Source organism: Phascolarctos cinereus, unplaced genomic scaffold (assembly GCF_003287225.1).
Source record: "Phascolarctos cinereus isolate Bilbo 61053 unplaced genomic scaffold, phaCin_HiC Scaffold_2;HRSCAF=192, whole genome shotgun sequence".
Classification (NCBI taxonomy): domain Eukaryota; kingdom Metazoa; phylum Chordata; class Mammalia; order Diprotodontia; family Phascolarctidae; genus Phascolarctos; species Phascolarctos cinereus.
Genome location: NW_027555625.1, coordinates 258,351,152 through 258,369,696, shown reverse-complemented (window position 1 = coordinate 258,369,696; position 18,545 = coordinate 258,351,152). Strand labels below are relative to the sequence as shown.

General features: G+C 38.3%; 1 protein-coding gene across 2 annotated transcripts; it reads right to left on the bottom strand.

The window, feature by feature from the left end:
• Positions 1–455: 455 nt before the first annotated feature.
• Positions 456–18,470, bottom strand: PMPCA (peptidase, mitochondrial processing subunit alpha). Of its 2 annotated transcripts, XM_020981892.2 has the most exons (13): positions 18,340–18,470; positions 12,946–13,148; positions 12,632–12,711; positions 11,539–11,621; positions 10,334–10,428; positions 9,362–9,462; positions 8,237–8,500; positions 7,333–7,425; positions 7,124–7,242; positions 6,861–6,951; positions 6,211–6,273; positions 1,506–1,650; positions 456–755 (listed from the first exon to the last, which is right to left on the bottom strand). In XM_020981892.2, exons 1-13 carry the CDS (start codon positions 18,468–18,470, stop codon positions 586–588), a joined length of 1,638 nt encoding a protein of 545 aa, XP_020837551.1. In that variant the 3' UTR covers positions 456–585. The 2 variants fall into 2 exon arrangements, with proteins under 2 accessions (XP_020837551.1, XP_020837552.1); XM_020981893.2 differs by lacking the exon at positions 18,340–18,470 and having other exon boundaries at positions 11,535–11,621; positions 12,946–13,035.
• Between the last annotated feature and the right edge of the window lie 75 nt (positions 18,471–18,545).

Here is an 18,545-nt window from a genome sequence, read left to right as displayed (position 1 = left end):
ATTTTGAACTTGCTATCCAGTTCAAAATAAGATCTGAGTATACTTTTAATTTAGTATTATCTTTGGGAACTTCAAGTCAAGTAAGCAGGATTTGTTTGCATACTATGTATGTATGTTTGTACAGATCTCCGGTGAGGTAGAAGGAAAAACTACCCCATATTATCATCACACAGACCCATTAGACTGGATAAAACCCACATTCTTCTTACCCAATTTAGGACATCAATCTCAAAAACAGATCCTGCATATCATTTGAAAGAACAAGATCCATCTCTTAACACTGGAGATTATTTTTAGCTGTTATCAAACTCTTCTTTGCTTTAAAGAGAGAAAGCATTATGCACTTACGTGGTTAAACATGTATTCCAGTGGCCATCATACTTAATCTTGAGGGAGTTAAAATGGAGTTGTGTGGTCTGTAAAGGTTTAAATTAGGAGTTCATTTAATTCCGGAGAACAGTCCCGTATGTTTTATTCCATATAATTAAACATCTTTTTTTGCACTAAATTACAACAATCCCAAGAATAATACATAAGAAACATGCTCCCCCGGATTCTCAGGGTGTTTTAGGCTTTATCAATTCCTTATCGGAAAAGTCTATACATTCTGGGCAGCCGTCCATCTTTACTGGCTAGTGCTGCTTCAATGTGCTCATATGTTGGCAGGTCTGTCAAGTCTCCCAGGGCAGCTACTGCAGGTTTTCCCCGAAGCATTTTAGTAGCTACCCGCTTGATATCATCTGATTTCACATTACCTAGGACAGAGAAAAACAGGAATTTTGAAAACTACTTTGCTCTGAATGTACTTTTGCTTAAACTACAGCTGCTATTTTAAAGATTATATTCATTTTGAGTACAATAAACAAGAGAGAGTTCACAAAGACCTAACTAGGAGAAGAGAGAATTCCCTTGGATTAAGAGGCAGTTAAAAGGTGTTTGTGCTACAGGGAACCATAAGGAAGGGTTAGGCCACTTGGGACAGCCTGAGCTCTTTCTTGTGGCTCAGCATCTGCTCTAATTAAAATACCCTACCTATACCCCATGGCAGCTAGGCCTGAAGTCAGGAAGACAGACTCATCTTCCTGATTTCAAATCTGGCTTCAGACTCTTACTAGCTGTTTGACTCTGAGCAAATCACTTAATCCTGGTTGCCCTGAAATGACTCAACCACCACCACATCTATTCTATCCCTAGCATCAAGCTAAGACATATGTTATGAAGTTTTTTAACATCTTGAAGCAACAACCTTCAATGCCTTCGGTGACATATGGGCTGATAACAGTCTCCTTAATAAACTACTTAAAGGATATAAAGATCTCTGGCAATGAGTTCTGCATATAGTGGGTGCTCCACTAATGTTTTATGTTAGAGAGTGAGGATGAAAAATCATGCAGGTACCTTTTTTGAAGGCCAAATGAGAAATCAGTATGACAAAAATGGCTCTGTTATAATCCTTTGGGTTAGCAGAGCTACAACCATAACATACATATAGATGTAATACTTACGAATAAGAGCACACAATTCATGAGGTAGTTTTCTGGAGTTTGTTGCCAGCACCTGCCTCCCTACATCCTCAAAAATCACAGGTCTGGATTCTAGGTTCATCATGAGCATGGACATAAGTTGTGTCTTGGCTCTCTCAAGCTCCACCTAGATGTTTAAATTACCATTTCACAAGATTTTATGAATATATGAGCCATATGAAAGTTTATCAACAATACTGAATACAATTGACTTTGTCTATTCATTTATGTCTACAATAGAGAATATACAAGGATTGCAAAGTCATCAGAAAATGGGAATGTTTTCCTGAGTTGAAAATCAGGAAAACATGGGATTGATTTGATTTCACCAATGCCCACGTTTACAAAATCAAGACAGGATCTCCCCAGCCCACCTTAACAAATTCTGATAATATTTGTCCATTTGAACTATGACACTGATCATTCCTCCAATATCATGGTCTCAATTCCTATGACTTTTAACTTTATTCCACATCAAATATTGCCATATCTTAACTCTCATTATTACCCATACCAAAATGCCTCCATAATAACCTGAACTCTGGAATTTCTTCCTCTGACCATGACTTCCTACTTTTCTATCTTCCTCTGTGCCTCATTCCTCCCCAAACCTGTTCTCTCATCTTGTCCTCAAGTCCTTTTACTTTTTCCTGTTTTTATAATCTATCATGTTTGCTCTGCCTTCACTCTGCTCTCTTTACAATCTTGACCCTACAGCTGACCAGCTCAACCATATATGCTATCCTGAATCCTAGTATCTCTAACCCTTACTCCTACTGGTATTCATGACCTGCTAAAAGACTACAGTAAGTAAAATTTGTTATCTAACTTCAATTAGGTCCTCAGTGCTGCAAGGCGTTCCTTTTAATCTTCCATCGTTGTCTATGGCACTGACATAAGCAACAGTAATGGCAGTTCCTTTTTTTCTCCTCCAACCTGAGGGAAGACCTCACCTTCTACTTTGAGAAGAAAAATGAATACATGACTCCCCTCTTTTCTACTTTATCCCTCAAAATCCTCATATTCTCTTATTTTGTCTCAGTCTCTGATAAAATCTCTTTTCTGTGCAAAGGCCACCTATCAGCTCCTCCTGTTGTGCTAGTGAGGTATGGTGGAAAAAGTACTTGCTCTGGAATTAGAGGACCTAGGATACAATCCCATCTCTGATATTTCCTTCCTATGTCAAAGTGGGCAAGTTCCTTATCCTGTCTGGATTCTCATTTCCTCATCTATAAGATGAGAGGATGGGACTACACAGCCTGTTGTCCTTTCCCCGCTCTAAATCAATAATCCTAAACCTTAAATGTCATCCCCCTTGTTTCCTTTCCACTTAAAAGATTCCATCTTATCTTCAGTCTTTCCTTTTCTACTGTCTCCTTCCCTGCTGCTATACAAACATGTTCATCTAGGTCTCCCCTAACCTTTAAAAGCCTTTCACTTGACCCTGTCATCCCCTTAAGATATTATCTTATGTCACTTTTTACTTTCACAGCCAAATTCCTACAAATAGTTTTAAACTTATCTTGTCTTGATGTCTTCACCTCCTACTCACTTCTTGACCCCTTGTAATCTGGTTTCCAACCATACCACTGCACTGGAACTTCTATCTCCAAGGTTATGTATGATATCTCAATTGCTAAATCTGATGGCTTTTCATAGTTCTCTTCCCTCTTGATTTCCTGCATGGTTTTTGTTGCTGCTGACTATCCTCAGCTCCTAGACACTTTCTCTTCCCTTAACTTCCAATACCACTGCTCTTTCCTCCCTTTTTGACTACTCTTGCATAGCTTCTTGGCTAGATCATCATTTGTGTTCTATCTACTAAATGTGGGCACCTCTACCCTAGTCTCTCTTTTTCTTCCTCTTAGTAATCCATCAGACCCCATAGTTTCAACTGTCATCCAGCTGCAGATGACTCCCAAATCTATACATCCAGCCCTACTCTCTGTAACTCTGTAACTTACCAGTTAGTTGCTAGATATCTATACTTGGATGTCCTAGTGGCATCTCACACACAACACATCTAAAATACAAGTAAATTACCTTCCCTCCAAACCTGTTACCATCTTCCAAACTTGGCTGAATTGAGAACACCACCATTCTCCCAGTCACCCAAATTTACAACCTCAAAAGTCATTTGATTCAACTCTTTTCTCTCTTTTACTCTCTATATATCCAATTAGCTGCCATGTCTGGTCAATTCTCCCTCAGTAATAAACTTCTCATTTGTCTCCTTCCCTCAATCCATACAGGGTCCCCTAGCTATGATTCTCATCATCTTTGAGCTGAACTATTAAAAAATTTTTTTTAATTTAATTTTTTTCTCAATTACATGGAAAATTTTTCTTTCTCTTGTAATTTTTTAATTCATTTTAAACTTAAAACAAAACTAAAAAAGGAAAAAAAATTCCATGTATACAGCAGAATATAAGAGGATTCAATATAAAACAATAAATTTTCATTTCAAGAAAACCTATATAATACTATACATATTGTTTTCAAAGCTATCCACTTTTTCTTTGCCTCAATCCATGTTTTCTTTTGTTCTCTGCTGTGCTTTTTTTTTTACCTTTTTCCCCCTCCCTCCTCACTCCACATCCTAAAGAAAGCTACAATTAAAGGTATGTGTGTGTATGTACGTATGTATGTATACATATACACAGATATTTATATGCATACCCATATACACCCATACACATATATGTAAGACCGTATTATGCATATTTCCACTTGTCATCTCTTTCTCTGAAGGTGGATAGCATCTTCCTTCAGGTTTCTCTCAGAGCTTCTTAAACCTTTTCCACTCTCAACCCCTTCCTAAACTGGGGGTCTCGACCCCACATGGGATAAATCAACTCATCATTTCCTACACCCTAGCAATATTCCAACACAGTAACATCCTATCTGAGAGATTGTCTATGAAGGTTCTTTTCCCAATTTTCTGCATTTCTTCTATTCCTGGCTATATTAGTTTTATTTATACAAGAAATTTTAAATTTAAAATAATGAAAAAATTATTAATTTTACACTTCAACAATGCTTTTGCCTTATAATATAGTTTAAGGTCTGGTACTGCTGAATCTTCTTCCTTTATATCTTTTCTCCCTAGTCTCTTTGAAATTCCTCACAATTTGTTCTTCCAAATGAACTGTTATTTTTTTCTAACTCAGTTTTCTCCAGAGGTCTATCATATCTAACATTTCTGAAAATTTTTTATCTCCTTAAGTTTTTGTGTTTATTTTATGGTTAGATTTATCTAGTTCTGAGAAGGAAACTTCAAGGTCTTCCATTAGTATAGTTTTACTGTCTATTTCTATTTTCTCCTATAACTTATTTAACTTTTCCTTTGAGAATATGGATGCTAAGCCATTTGGTGCCTACATGTTTAAGTATTGATATTATTTCATTGTCTATGGCATTTAAAGCCCTTCACCATCTAAGTCCAATCTACCTTTCATATCACTCTCCTTCACACACTTTTATGCTCCAGGTAAACTAGCAGTTCTCTTACAGTCGATTTCCTGTCTCCATCTTTGAACAGACTGTCCATCCTCTGTGACTAGAGTACACTCACATCTTAACTCCACCTCTTTGAAATCGTCTTACATACCTCCCTCCTATGTGAAGCCTTTCCTTATCCCCCAACTGTTAGTGCTCTCCCTCCTGAAGTCACCTTATTTACTTATATGTTTATGTGTTTTATTTCCTTAGTAGAATGAAGGTTCACCAAAGACAGGGACCATTTTTATTTTGTACTTGTATCCAAAGTGCCTATCATAATGCTTGTATACAAGTTCTTAATGGATATTTATTAGGTTGAGTTACTCAAAAATAGCTGGATCATTACCTTTCAAAGAACTCATGTAACCATGAAGGTTTTTTCCCAAATAGGCAAGTGAAGGGGCAAACTTTCATTTATCAGATGCAAAATTTGTCTTGTTTTCTCTATGCTGTTTTCCTAAGTGTCTGAGATCAAGGTGCACTATGGGGATAAGAGGCAGGTGGTTAAATGATGGGGCACAGAGCTGACTTACTGTCTTCAATTTCTAGCTTTTCTGTTAGAAGTAAAATTAGGTTCAAGATTGCTCAATATCTTGAGTCTATGACAAGTTACAAAATATCAAGGATTGTCCCTTTTATGACTACAATTTGCATGTTTATATCATCTTTTCAGAAGGATTTAAAAGCTTTCTTTCTTTAGTATAAAAGCTTCAGGCAGGCAATTTGGGGCATACGAAAGGCGACAGGTTAGAAAAGATTCTCCCAGGAAGCTATCAAAATCCTCAGGAAAAACAGTAGTTCAATATACTACAGCTGTTTTTTTTATTGATTTTCTGTTCTATGAATTTTTACAAGTAAAATCATGTTTTCTAGTTTATGTTTCAGTGAGATTATGTACAAAGAGGTATTCTATTTTTCAGTTTTAAGCAAATAAACTGAGTTAAAAATAAATACTAGTAAGGTGAATTTTATTTTCTAACCCCAAATTATGTATAACCATGAGTCTCATATTCTAACTGTACTTCATCCTCTTTGCTACCTACACCTTATTTACATTTAATATTAAAAATAAGCAACATGTGTTTGAGTAGTGAGAACCGTTTCTTCGCCTTCAGTGTTATTCTAATAGCCATGATGTTGTAGCTGACTCCTCCAATCACAGGATATAGAGAAAAGCATAACTTACCTCACCCACAGCTCCACCCATTAAAATAAATTCCCTTGTAATGATTTCCACCATTTCTCGAACCTAAAAAGAAAAACGTGATGTTGGAAATAATAATTAGAAAGTAATGGTTTATTCTTAAGTAGTTAAATAATCTTAATAACATCCCTAAATGCAATCTAACAGTTTAACTTTTCACTGTATGATAACTAACATTTGTACAGTACTTCAGTTTACAAAGCACTTTGCCAAAATACATGATCTCATATGATAATCAATCTACCTTATAAGATATGTGTGTGCACGTACACAGACACATATGCACTCTTCATATATTATCAACTTCATCTTACGTATGAAGATAATAAAGCACAATGAAGTTAAGTAATTTGCCCAAGGTCACAAAGCTAATAAATGGTAGAGCTGAGAATTAAGTATAAGTCTTTTAATTTCCAAGTCCAGTGTTCTTTCCCTTACAACACAGCTGCTTTGCTATATTTCTAAGGGACTCCCTAGGAAAGCTGCAGGTAGGTCATATTAAGTACTGAATAATGTACTTTAATAATATAATGACTGTGGCTGACTAAATTAAACTAACAAAAATTAGTAAGATGTTGAACCTCCAAGGCTTTATTAAGCTTTAGAAATGAAAAATGAGCCACCTCATTTACCTGTCTAGGATCAGCACTAGCATGAATACATAAGAGACCTGTATCTTCATAACTGTGGTGATAGGAGGTTGCATTATACATCCAATGGTGCCTATAAACAGAAACCCAAATTTTAATGTGAGTGTTGCTTTTCTTGTCAAACACAAAATGTACATGTGAAGAAAATAAAATCTCCAAGGTAAAAAAAATCAGTGTCCTAAAATGCAATCATTCACTTTGGCTTAATAACTCTGAGAAAAACTTTTTCTAAGATTCCCACCAACCTGTTCAACACATTGAGATAGAGTCTGGTAAACATTCCCTTTCCTGGTCCACCAGCTGAAAAAGAACCTCCTCCTCCCATCATCATGTTTAGCACTGCAAAAGGGATGAAATCTTCCTCCTGCAGGAGATTGGAGAAAAAGAATCAAATTAGTGAGTGGATTAAACATTTGGCAACACAAATTTAGGCATAGTTTTTCTTAACACTTACCAAAAAAGAACAGCTCTCAAGTCCTATCATGATATGTGTGAGTTCAGGGATTGGTGTGGGCCCTAGACTCACATCTGACATGTCTCTTTCTATCTGTGAGGAACACAAGTACAAATGAATAAAGTATGCCTTAATAACAACTAGGTCTTACAAACAACAGGTGGCAAAGACAATGTTCGTCATCTGAGCCTCTTCAAATAGACCCAAGTTGAAATGGTTTTTTAGCCATGATGCTGCAGCTGACTCCTCCAATTTCAGTAAATACATCTAGATTAAACTTTAAAACTTTTAAAGACTTATCAGCAATATAACAGTATGATGGAAAAAATCCTGAATTACAGATTAAAAGACCCAGGTTCTAAGGTCACCTGAACACTGAATAGCTGTCTAACCTGTTCTCTCATTTGTAAAACCCTGTCCACATCACAGGTTTAGGACAAATATGAAAGTCCTTCATAAAATGCTATATATATATGTAAGTAGCAATAGTAGTTTAGCCACCAATACTGCATGGAAGTATTCCACGTGTCTGTAACCAATTTCAATACTGAGTAAAATTCCCTTCCAAAGGTGGTATCTAATTTTTAATTCCTTTGAAAAAATTTCCTAAGTTTTACTGATACCTTTCGTTTTTATATTACAGTTATTTCTGGATCTACTTCCCCCTATCTCCTTCCTTAGAATTAAACCATCTCCTATAATCAAGAAAAAGTTTAGCAAAATAATTGTTATAATATTCAGCAGTGACTGAGTATAAGAATGAATGCAACAATCTGTCCTTATAGTTCACCACCTCTTACTTTTCAAACTTTTAGCAATAAACCTTAAAAAGTAACTTAGATCAGAATGCAATTTAAAGGTTTTGTGATGCCACAAAATAGTTGATAGTTCACTTTGGCATTACCTTGATAATCCCTCCAGTATACTGTGCAACAGATCTGTCAACATCCTTGGCCTGCCCACTACTCCAAACTGGATTTATTCCAAGGAGATATTTTCTGGCACACTCCACTAATTGTTCATGTTCTATCCCTACACCAGCCAGTACCATCCGGTCAGGAGTATAGTAGTTTCTCAGGTATGAATGGAGTACTTTTCGATCAATTTTGGGAATATTTTCTGTTGGACAGAAACGGTGGAGGCCCACTGTATTTTCCCTGTATGCAGCCTGATAAGAGAAGAGAGGCATGAGGAACTGAATAGGAATCAGAGCTTTTTGTCTGCCAAAATGTCAAAATAAACTTTAACCCTTTTCTGACTTTTATCATTACAATGCATTTGAGAAAACATTATATGTACAGCATCCTCTGGCTATTTCTAGTATATCAGATATATTTAGAAGAGTTTTTGAAGTCTACCTAACAAAGAGTAATCACCTACTTATGTATAGTTAATATTTCAAGAATCCATGACAGCATAAGACTCCTTTCATCTATGTGAGTCATAACCCTTCAATGCTAAGACATGTTATGGTAACACAGGAGACAGTCTTCATGGGTTTTTGTGGCCAAAAAACACTGATTATCTAGTGATCAACCTTCAGGTGATGATGTTCTCTAAGTTTAGGTAGGCTGGTCCTTACGTGACAGACACACACACATTCTACCAGAAGGCCTGTATTTGAAGCCCTTTTAGCTTCAAAGAATCTTTCAAAGCTTGTACTTAACTGCAATAATTTCTGAAAACTCCATTTCATACCATGATGAAGCATCTGAGTTAGTTTTTGGTAGAAGCATGTGTTATTAATATAATGACTGAATGTACTCCTCCAGATGAAAACGTTAAAATGTTTTTGAAGGAAGCTGTTTTAAGGACATATAAAGCGAAGTCCTTAATCTTTTTATACAAGAAGTTGTATAACTTAATTTCAAGGAAATTTTGATTTCTTCCATAGATAATAGATCTGTAATGGGTTAACTTGTATGGATGAAATCACAGGCATAAACTATCAAACTTTTCTTTGGTGCTAACAACAGAAAGAGTACAGGCCATATGGATGATAGGTCTAACCCTCTGTGGCTTATCTTACCTCATGAATCATCTCTGTGAGAAGTGGCTCTGGATCAGGCCTCATATTTAGGTCCTCTAATTCAAACTGGACAGCCATTCGAGTCATATCAATTTCTTCATCTACAAAAACACAAAGAATTCAAAGCATAAGAGCCACTATTCTAAATCCAATAAAAGGCATAAAGTGTAAGAAGCTGAATCATTCATACAAAAAAACATAGCATTAAGAGCAGTCAAATCACACGTTACTTAATTTCTGGGCTCTCCAACTACATTCCTATGTGCTCCAGACACAGATTAGCCTGTGGTATCAGAGGAATAGCAGTGAACTGGGACAGATTCTACTTCTAGCTCTGTCCCTACCTATCTATATGACCATGAGCAAGTCAACTTCTTTCTACCTCACTTTCCTCATTTGTAATGTCATGATATTACCTACATAGCCTACCTCATGGGATTATCGAAGACTTATGTAAAATGATGAACGGGAAAGTCCTTTAAAGTGCTGTGCATAATTAAGTAATAGCAGCAACAGGATCAATCTTGTCAACATATTAAGGATCTACGGTTTCAGTGCTATGGAAACCTCTTCCACCAAAAATGAGCAGAATCTATCTACAACTAGGAAGAGAAGTCTTAAGAAAGGTTTTAGAGCCAAGATCAAACTGAATACTGTGGTCACACCTCAGTCATAGTATGCAAAAACAGCTTCAATAGCTTTTTAAATAAAAAAGTTAGATTTCACTAAAAACCAACAAATAGATCTATTTACTAATTAATAAAACCAAAGGAACTATTCCATTACTAACCATTATCACATCACAAATTAATTTTTTTCATCTGGTTTGCTTGCAGTTTTTGCATAAAGGCACTGCCTATGTTGTTTCCTTCTCTATAAAAATAATGGCTTTTTTCATACTATGCTGTATAATAGCAGATACCATACAAATCGACGTTGTTTGGCTCTTCAAGAAGTATGAGAGAATCGTACCTGATAACTTTGGTTGCAACACTACATCAGCTAATAAGCCAACCACGGTATCCAGTCCTTTTGTATCAGCAGATACTGCATACATGGTAGTATCCCTGAAAAACCACAAATTATTTTTGCATAGAATTTATGATCAGAATATGACTTGGATTTGGACGGTTATGTTTAGCTTGTTAGGTTCTGTCACTTAAGGATGAAACATCCTAGAGGAAATCAGCTATTTCTGCAGAAGGAGTCTCATTCTCAGCAATAAAGTTACTACTTATTAGGTCAAAACTTAAAGGAGTCAATAAATATTGACAGTATTTTTAAGAACACTGGCACATTCTAGTTCCTTCCATCAACTAAGATGTTTTCATTCTGTACCTTAAAAATTCATTGGTTAAAATTTATGGAGAACACGTACTAGGTGCTAAGTGGAGGGGACAGAGAAGAAATGCAAGCCATAGCAATGAAGGAACCTGGAGTGGTTGAGGAGTCGGAGAACTGACAAATCTGGCTGAGTATAAAGTTCATGTTACAATGCAGAAGTGAAGCTGGAATGGAAGAAGCCAAATTTTGAAAGGACTTGAATATGAGTGCTCAGTTTTGAGCATAAATTTTATCATGCAGGCAGTTGGGAGTCACTGAAGGTATGAGTCAAGAAAAACTGATTTTGATACATTGATAACCACTTTATAACTTTCTCTTTTGTACTCTGTTTGTGCTCACTAGTACATAACATTCTATAGATCTATTCCACCATACAGATGTATGGTATTATTGTTTTCTCTCTTCTACCTCACGTAACTTGTAACTTAGGCAGGGTCTACCCCACATTACTTTGAAAACTTTGTGATATCTTCAAGAGTTCTATACAAAGAAGAACCTTATATGTGGTTCTGAATGATGATCACAGTCACAACTTCTTGCAGTCTCATCTAGCTCTAAATCTATGATCCTATGATCACTGTCTAAGATGAAACTAAGCATTATTTAAAGCAGCTGACCTTTCTATTAACAATCAGCAAACTACAAAAGTAAAGAAACATATGTATGACCTGCTACCAGGCAATTCTACTTAGCACCTTTCAGGGAAAGTGCTTTGAAGGGAATGTTTGTCTGGGGAACAGCTGGGAAGTGATAATTATGTTTTTTTAAAAAAAAACAAGCTGTGTTGAGAAGAAATTCTTTTAAAAAATTATTTTAGGCCGTAACTGACATACCTTGATGTCTGGCAGTCACAAATTCCCCCATGCTTTTCCAAAGTAAGAAGAATTTCATCTTTGCTGCCAAACCTGGCAGTAGACTAGGGGAAAAAAATTTCTTGTGAGTTCATATTTTTAAAAACAATCTACTTTTAATTTCAAAGCACATAAAAATAATGAAACCTCTAGAAAGGAAAATAAGTATCTCCAGCTAAACTGCTTCATCTTTTTTTGTGTATTAATTCAGTGATTTAATTTGGCTTCTTTACTGATTTCCTTTGGCTTGCTTTACTGAGATGAAAATTATGTCCAAATATATCCTTCCTACTTGGCCAAAGTTGTTCATAGCCATCAATATCTGCTTCTTTACTGTTATTACAGTTTGGCTTTATAATCAACCAAACAGTAAGTGTTTATTACTAAGTGCCCACTATACAGTAAGTTTTGTGGCAGGCCTCGGGGATACAAAGACAAAAATGAAAATTCCTGCCCTCAAATTCTAAGGAAGACAACAAGAACATACTTAAGTATATCCAAACAACATACAAAATGAATACTACATAATTTTGGAAGGCTAGGGAGAACTAGCAGCTGGGAGTAACCAAGGAAAGCTTCATGCAGAATGTAGTACTTGAGCAGTTTTGAACTGAAATCAGGAATTCTAAGAGGCCAACATAAAGAGAGTAGATTACAGGCACAGGGGACAGTGAGTGCAGAGGCAGAGACACAGGAGATAATACATCATGTGTGAGGCACAGCAAAGCCAGTTTGGATGGCCTACAGAATGTGGAAAGGAGAATAACGTACATTAAGATAAGAAAGGTAGGTCAGGGTCCATGTTGTGAAGAGTTTTAAAAGCCAAATAGATGAACTTATATTTGAGGCAACAGGGGGCCACTGGAATTAAATGAGTAGGGAAACGATATAATCAAACTTATACTTTGGGAAAATCACTTTGGCAGCTGTGTTTAGGAGGAACTAGAGAGAGAAGAGACCTAAAGCACGAACAACAGTAAGAAGCTATTGCAATAATCAAGGCAAGAGGTGAAGAGGCCTTGATAGCCAGACCCTCTACAAGCACATTCTCCCAAATTACAATCCAGATACTGACCGAAAATGCCAGTTTTTCCAAAAAGTGAGCAATTCCACCAACATATTTTGCTTCATGTCTTGATCCTGAGTTAATCAGAACTGATAGCAAAAAAAGGAGAAAATTAACAATTTAAACTAGAATTTATAGAAAGAAAAGAGAAAAAATTTCCTAATTAATGACTTTAACTATGCCTAAATCAAACAACTCTTTCCATTTTTACTATGTCCAGTAAATAAGGTATATACTCTATACAATTAACTATTTACTAGAAGACACTTACGTACAAACTAAATAAGACAAATAACTGGCCATTGACCAGCAAATGTACTTACCTCCTACTGTACAAAATTGTCCAAATTTATTTTGGGATGCCACACGAAGTCCATTCTCCAGTGTAGTGACTTTTGTTTCAAATTTTTCCTGTCCATCAACTGTTGCAAAAACAGGTTTGGGAACTCCAGGTAAGGGAGAAGAGAGAGGAATGTTGGGGTACGCACTGCCACTACTAAACCGTCTGTATGCAGTCAGTCCAAACCTAAAGCAGGGATGCATGCTCAATTAAAACAGTAGTCACTTATGATATTACAAATAACCAGTGATAGTCACCTTTATGCAGATAATATCTACATGACAAAGATTTTCCTTTCTAAAGAATATTACAAACATTCCTGTATCCTAAGGGAATGAGCTTTAGACCAGGAATCAGGAAACCTTATTTTAAATCCCAGCTCTAGCACTTAAGAATATGACCACGAGCAAGTCAATCCACATCTCTAAACCTGTGTTTCCTCACCCACATAAAGGAATGGTGCCTGTACAAATTACCTCAGTGCTTTGTAGAGAAAGTGCTTTTTAAACGGCAAACCACTCCAGTATCTTTGTCAAGAAAACCCTACATGGATTCATGAGTCAGACACAGCTGAGTGACAGCAGACACGGTCACAGTGACGCTTTAGAACTGTCATTCTGGCAGCTGTATGGAGTACAGAGAGAGTAGACGGAGGGAAGCCCTCTCTCTTACCTGACCAAGATTTGGACCTGAAGGAGATCTTTGACATCATCTAGTCCAACCGCCTCATTTTGCAGATGAGGAAAATTAAGTCCAGAAAGGAAAGGGACACAAGTACTACGTGTCTGGGCAAGGAGTGATAAACATGGAATCTCAGAGCTGAAAATAACATTTTTGTTGTTCTGTTATTTTTCAGCCATGTCTAACTCTTCCGGACCCCCATTTGGGGTTTTCTTGGCAAAGATATTGGAGTGGTTTGCCATTTCCTTCACAAGCTCATTTTATAGATGAGGAACTGAGGCAAACAGGGTAAAGGGACTTACCTAGAGTCACACAGCTAGTAAGTGTCTGAGGCCAGATTTGAACTCAACAAGATGAGTCTTCCTGGCTCTAGGCCTGGCACTCTATCCACTATGCCATCTAGCTAACTTGTGACCAAGTCATTCCCTCTGCTGAAGCTCCAGTGATTTTGGCTCAATTTAGCTTTTAAGTCTGCCACAACCTGGCTCTATTATACCTTTCCAGCCTTATTTCACATTACTCTCTTTTATGAATTCACCATCCCACCTAAACTGCTTCCTGTTTTTCACATACAACATTAAATTTCTGAATATTGGGTCTTTTGCACAAGCTGTCCCATGCCAGGAATGTACCCCCTCCTCACCTCTTAGAATCCCTAGCATCCTTCAAAGTTCATCTCAAGCACCACCTTCTATATGAAGCTCTTCCTAATTTTATCCTCTCACCCTCTAGTCCTGAAGACTTGCTAGTACCAATTCTGATCCAACCCCAGTCCCCTAAATTTATATTTTATTTACTTTGTATATATTTGCATCTACTTATATGTGTATAAGCTTGTTTCCTGTGAAACAATGTAAGCCCCAGGAGGGCAGAAACCATTTTCCTTTCGTCTTTACATTCCCAGTGAAAAGCACAGTGCCTGCATGGAGTAAGTACTTAATCTCTGCTAGACTGACATCCTGTAGAGAGGATTCTTATGTAGGTAGAGACTGACCAGATGATTTTGGATGTTGTTTTCAGCTCTGAGATTCCATGTTTATCACTCCTTGCCCAGACACATACTATTAGTATCCCTTTACTTTCTGGACTTAATTTTCCTTGTTTGCAAAATGAGGTTGGACTAGATGACCTTGAAGATCTCCTTCAGTTCCAAATCCTATGAAAAAAATATCAGATTGGTAGTTAAGAAATCCAAATTCTAGTTCTTGCTGTTTTAATGACTAACCATGTGTCAGTAGGCAATCCATTTATTAGTCTCAATTTCTCCATTTGTAACTTAGCGGGTCTAGCAGTCCTATTTACTTCAATAGTTATAATATATATGTTTTAAAACCACCATTTTGAGTTCTACACAAATGCTTCATCATGAATAGCAGTGACCCGATACTCTCAACAATTATGTGAACAAAGTGAAAGCTCGGACACATTCTACCAAGCTGCAAAAACTTTGTGGGCCTGGTAATGGACTCTGTGTGTGTGTGTGTGTGTGTGTGTGTGTGTGTGTGTGTGTGTGTGTGTGTGTGTGTACACACTGTCATGTGCTTACCTAAATTTGGAAAAGCTCATCACCACAGTGACTGTAATGTGATTTTTATGGCCGTATTAACAATCAAATAACAGAACCTACTAAACCAAAGAATTGTGAGGAATTGAGAGGGTCAGTGGAAAGAGCTCCCAAACTGACAAAATGACTGAACCTTGAAAGACTGAAGTATATTTTTAAAATATGGTTCCAGACATGTTTGTACAAAGTCTATTTGTGATGAAATAAGGCAAAGCTTTTTATACAATGTATAAAACAGATGATGCCATTATCAGTAGTTTAGTGTTAATTGCCACAAAAGCTGAAGTCAAAATTACTTGTTTGAAAAGTCATTTATGATCTGAGGCTAGGAACCATTTGGTTCCAGTAGCTTCTTTAAATCATGGAAGGGCTGCTCAGGAGCAGCAGCTATGGTCACTCTGGAAACTGAAGCAACTTAGAATGTTAGAAAAAGCACTAGCTCTAGAGTTGGTGGACAGCAATTCAGATGCCACATTTGGCATTTACAATCTGTAACCTTGGGTAAGTCACTAACTTCCTTAGATCTCAGTTTCTTCATTTGTAAAATAAGGGATCTGGCCTAGACAGGCTCTGAAGTTGTTTCCAGTTCTACAGCTATGATCCTATCATTTCAAGTAAACATTCTGACCACATCCTGGCATCATGTACAATGAAAAATCAAAAGCATTCTGGAGCCACTGCATTCCTCTCCAGCAACACGTAGTGAGATTTCTTCCCCAATATTTAAGTCACTAGTCTGTATGATTAAGTTCAAGTCAACTGATATTCCTGAGGGTGAAAGCAGTATAGTGAAAAGAACAACAGTTTAGATGTCAGAAACCTTAGATGTAAGTCACAGCGTCGATAACTTGCTGCTATGTCGTTGTCACTTAACAACACCTCAGGTTCCTCCTCTGTAAAAGTTAGGGCACTGGGCAAGGAGCTCTCTAGGGCTGTTTCTAGTTCAATGTTCTTATGGGTTTGCCTAGAGATCTGTAGCTTTTACTGCTCTGCAGGAGAAGAGGGCGATCCAACCTACCTGCCAAAGAAGTTGCTTAACCAGATGGATGGAGAGCAATCAACTCTGACAGCTGGCTCTCTTTATCTTAGTTACCAGCACAGTCTTACAGAAGTGACTGCATCTGAAAGTTTTTGGCACACAGGAGGCATCAGAGAAGGCTTACAGAACTGCACCAAGGAACACCATTCTTGATCCAAGTCACAAAGTATAGGAGTGAACAATGACTCACTTAGAGAGACAATACAGCACAAGTACAAGGGGAAGAAAAAACTATTAGTCAGGGGCAGGTAGGTGGCCCAGTGGATAGAGCATCGGTCCTGGATTCAGGAGGACCCGAGTTCAAATCCGACCTCAGACACACATTTACTAGCTGAGTGACCCTGGGCAAGTCACTTAACCCCACTGCCTAGCCAAAAACACCAAACAAACAAACAAACAAAACTACTAATCAATCAACTGGCTCTTCAGCCATAGGAAGACACTATCCTCATAAGTAACAGTAGGAATACCATCTGTGAGCATAAGTAAGGCAGGATACAAAACGGGGATGGGCGCGACAAGGAAGAAACAGGAAGACTTTTATGACAACAATTTGTACTCAGCTTAAATTCCTGGACAAGCAGCAGAAAGCAAGGCGCAGAAGAACCAAGTTGTAATCCTGGCTGTGATTATTTAAAAGAGGAGCATGAGCACCTGACAATCTCAGTTTTCCTTATATGTAAAAGGGGAATACATTTACACTAACTCTTTCAGAGCTGTGTGGAGAAAGTATTTTGTATAGTTATACATAACCATGAATTGTTAGGCCCAGCTCTGTCATTTACTCTAAGTGACACAGAAGAAATCATAGCCTTTTTATAGCTGGAAGGAACCTAAAGAATCATCTAGTCAAACTCTTCTAAGTCCAATTTAATTCAACATGCATTTATTAACCACCTACTGTGTGTATAATATTAAACCAGGTGATGTGAGATACAAAGCTTAAATATCACAGGATCTATAACACAGTTTACATATAAGTAATAAATAAATCACATACATCAATAACAATAATGCACAATATTTGGAAAAAAATCTGGAAAGGTACAGAACCATATACTAAATGAAGTCCCACATGGGTGAAATCACTATCATCTGAGAGAAATGAAGGAAGGGCTTCATGGAGGAGATAACTTTTGAGCTGAATTTTAGGAAGATGGGTTCGTGCCCAATCTGGAAGGTGGAAGGAGGCTATTTCCAGCTTAGAGAATGGGGAACAGAGGTCGTTTATAGAGGATTGCACGCAAAACAGTATTACGATTCCTTCTGAAAGACATAGGAAGGACATTTTAGGCTGAAATAACTACATACATAATGGCAAGGGATAGGAAAACACAGGACGTATTGAGGAAACACTCTGGTAGAAGCTAGGGTACTGTGTCTTATCTTTGTATCTGAACCGGGTCAGGGTCCTTCTGGACTCACCGAGGTTTTTAATGGGAAAAGATAAGTAGCATATTGATCAAGGACTGCATGTCTTCGGGGAAGCTTAATCTTAAGGGCAACTAAATAGAGGCGTTAAATTTTACCAAACAGTGACTTTGGGCAAGTCACTTTATTTATTTTTTAGGCAACTGGGGTTAAGTGACTTGCCCAGGGTCACACGGCTACTACGTGTTAAGTTTGAACTCAGATCCTATTGACACCAGGGCCAGTGCTCTATCCACTGTGCTACTTAGCTGCCCCTGGACAAGTCACTTTAGACACACGTGCCTCAGTTTTCTCCTCCGTTAAACAGGGGGGAATGTTGAACTATTTGGTCTTTACAATTCTCCCAGTCCTAAATCTCAGCGGCTGACACGTGGTCACACAGAAAGGTCCTGTTTTCCCACGTGCCCACTTCCAGGTGGAAACGGCTCTGATTGGTCCGATGGCCTGCCCGGCGGGCTCCGAAGGGTGAAGATTCCCGAGGGCGGCGCCGCGAGGGCCGGGGGCGATGCTGCAGACACTGGCCGGGCCCCTCGGAGCCTCCGTCAGAGTCCCGCCCGAGGAGGCCGGGACAGGGCCGGGCAGTCCTGGCCTTTCCCCACACTTGGCCCCGGTCCCTCTTTCTCTCTGCCCGTCAGTCAGTCCTCCAGTCTCACCCCTCTCACCTCATGCGAGAGCGGCCCCAGACGCCCGGTCCGCGCAGCACAACAGGCCCCACCACCCCAGTTAAGGCCGCCGCCGCCATCTTGCACCTCCGCCCAGCGCTTCTGCGGTCACTTCCGCTTCCTCGCCCCATCCCGGCCACGCCCCCCGCGCTCGGGCAGCCGGCGGCACGCGGGGCGAGAAATCGCGCTTCCGGCGCCCGGTGGGC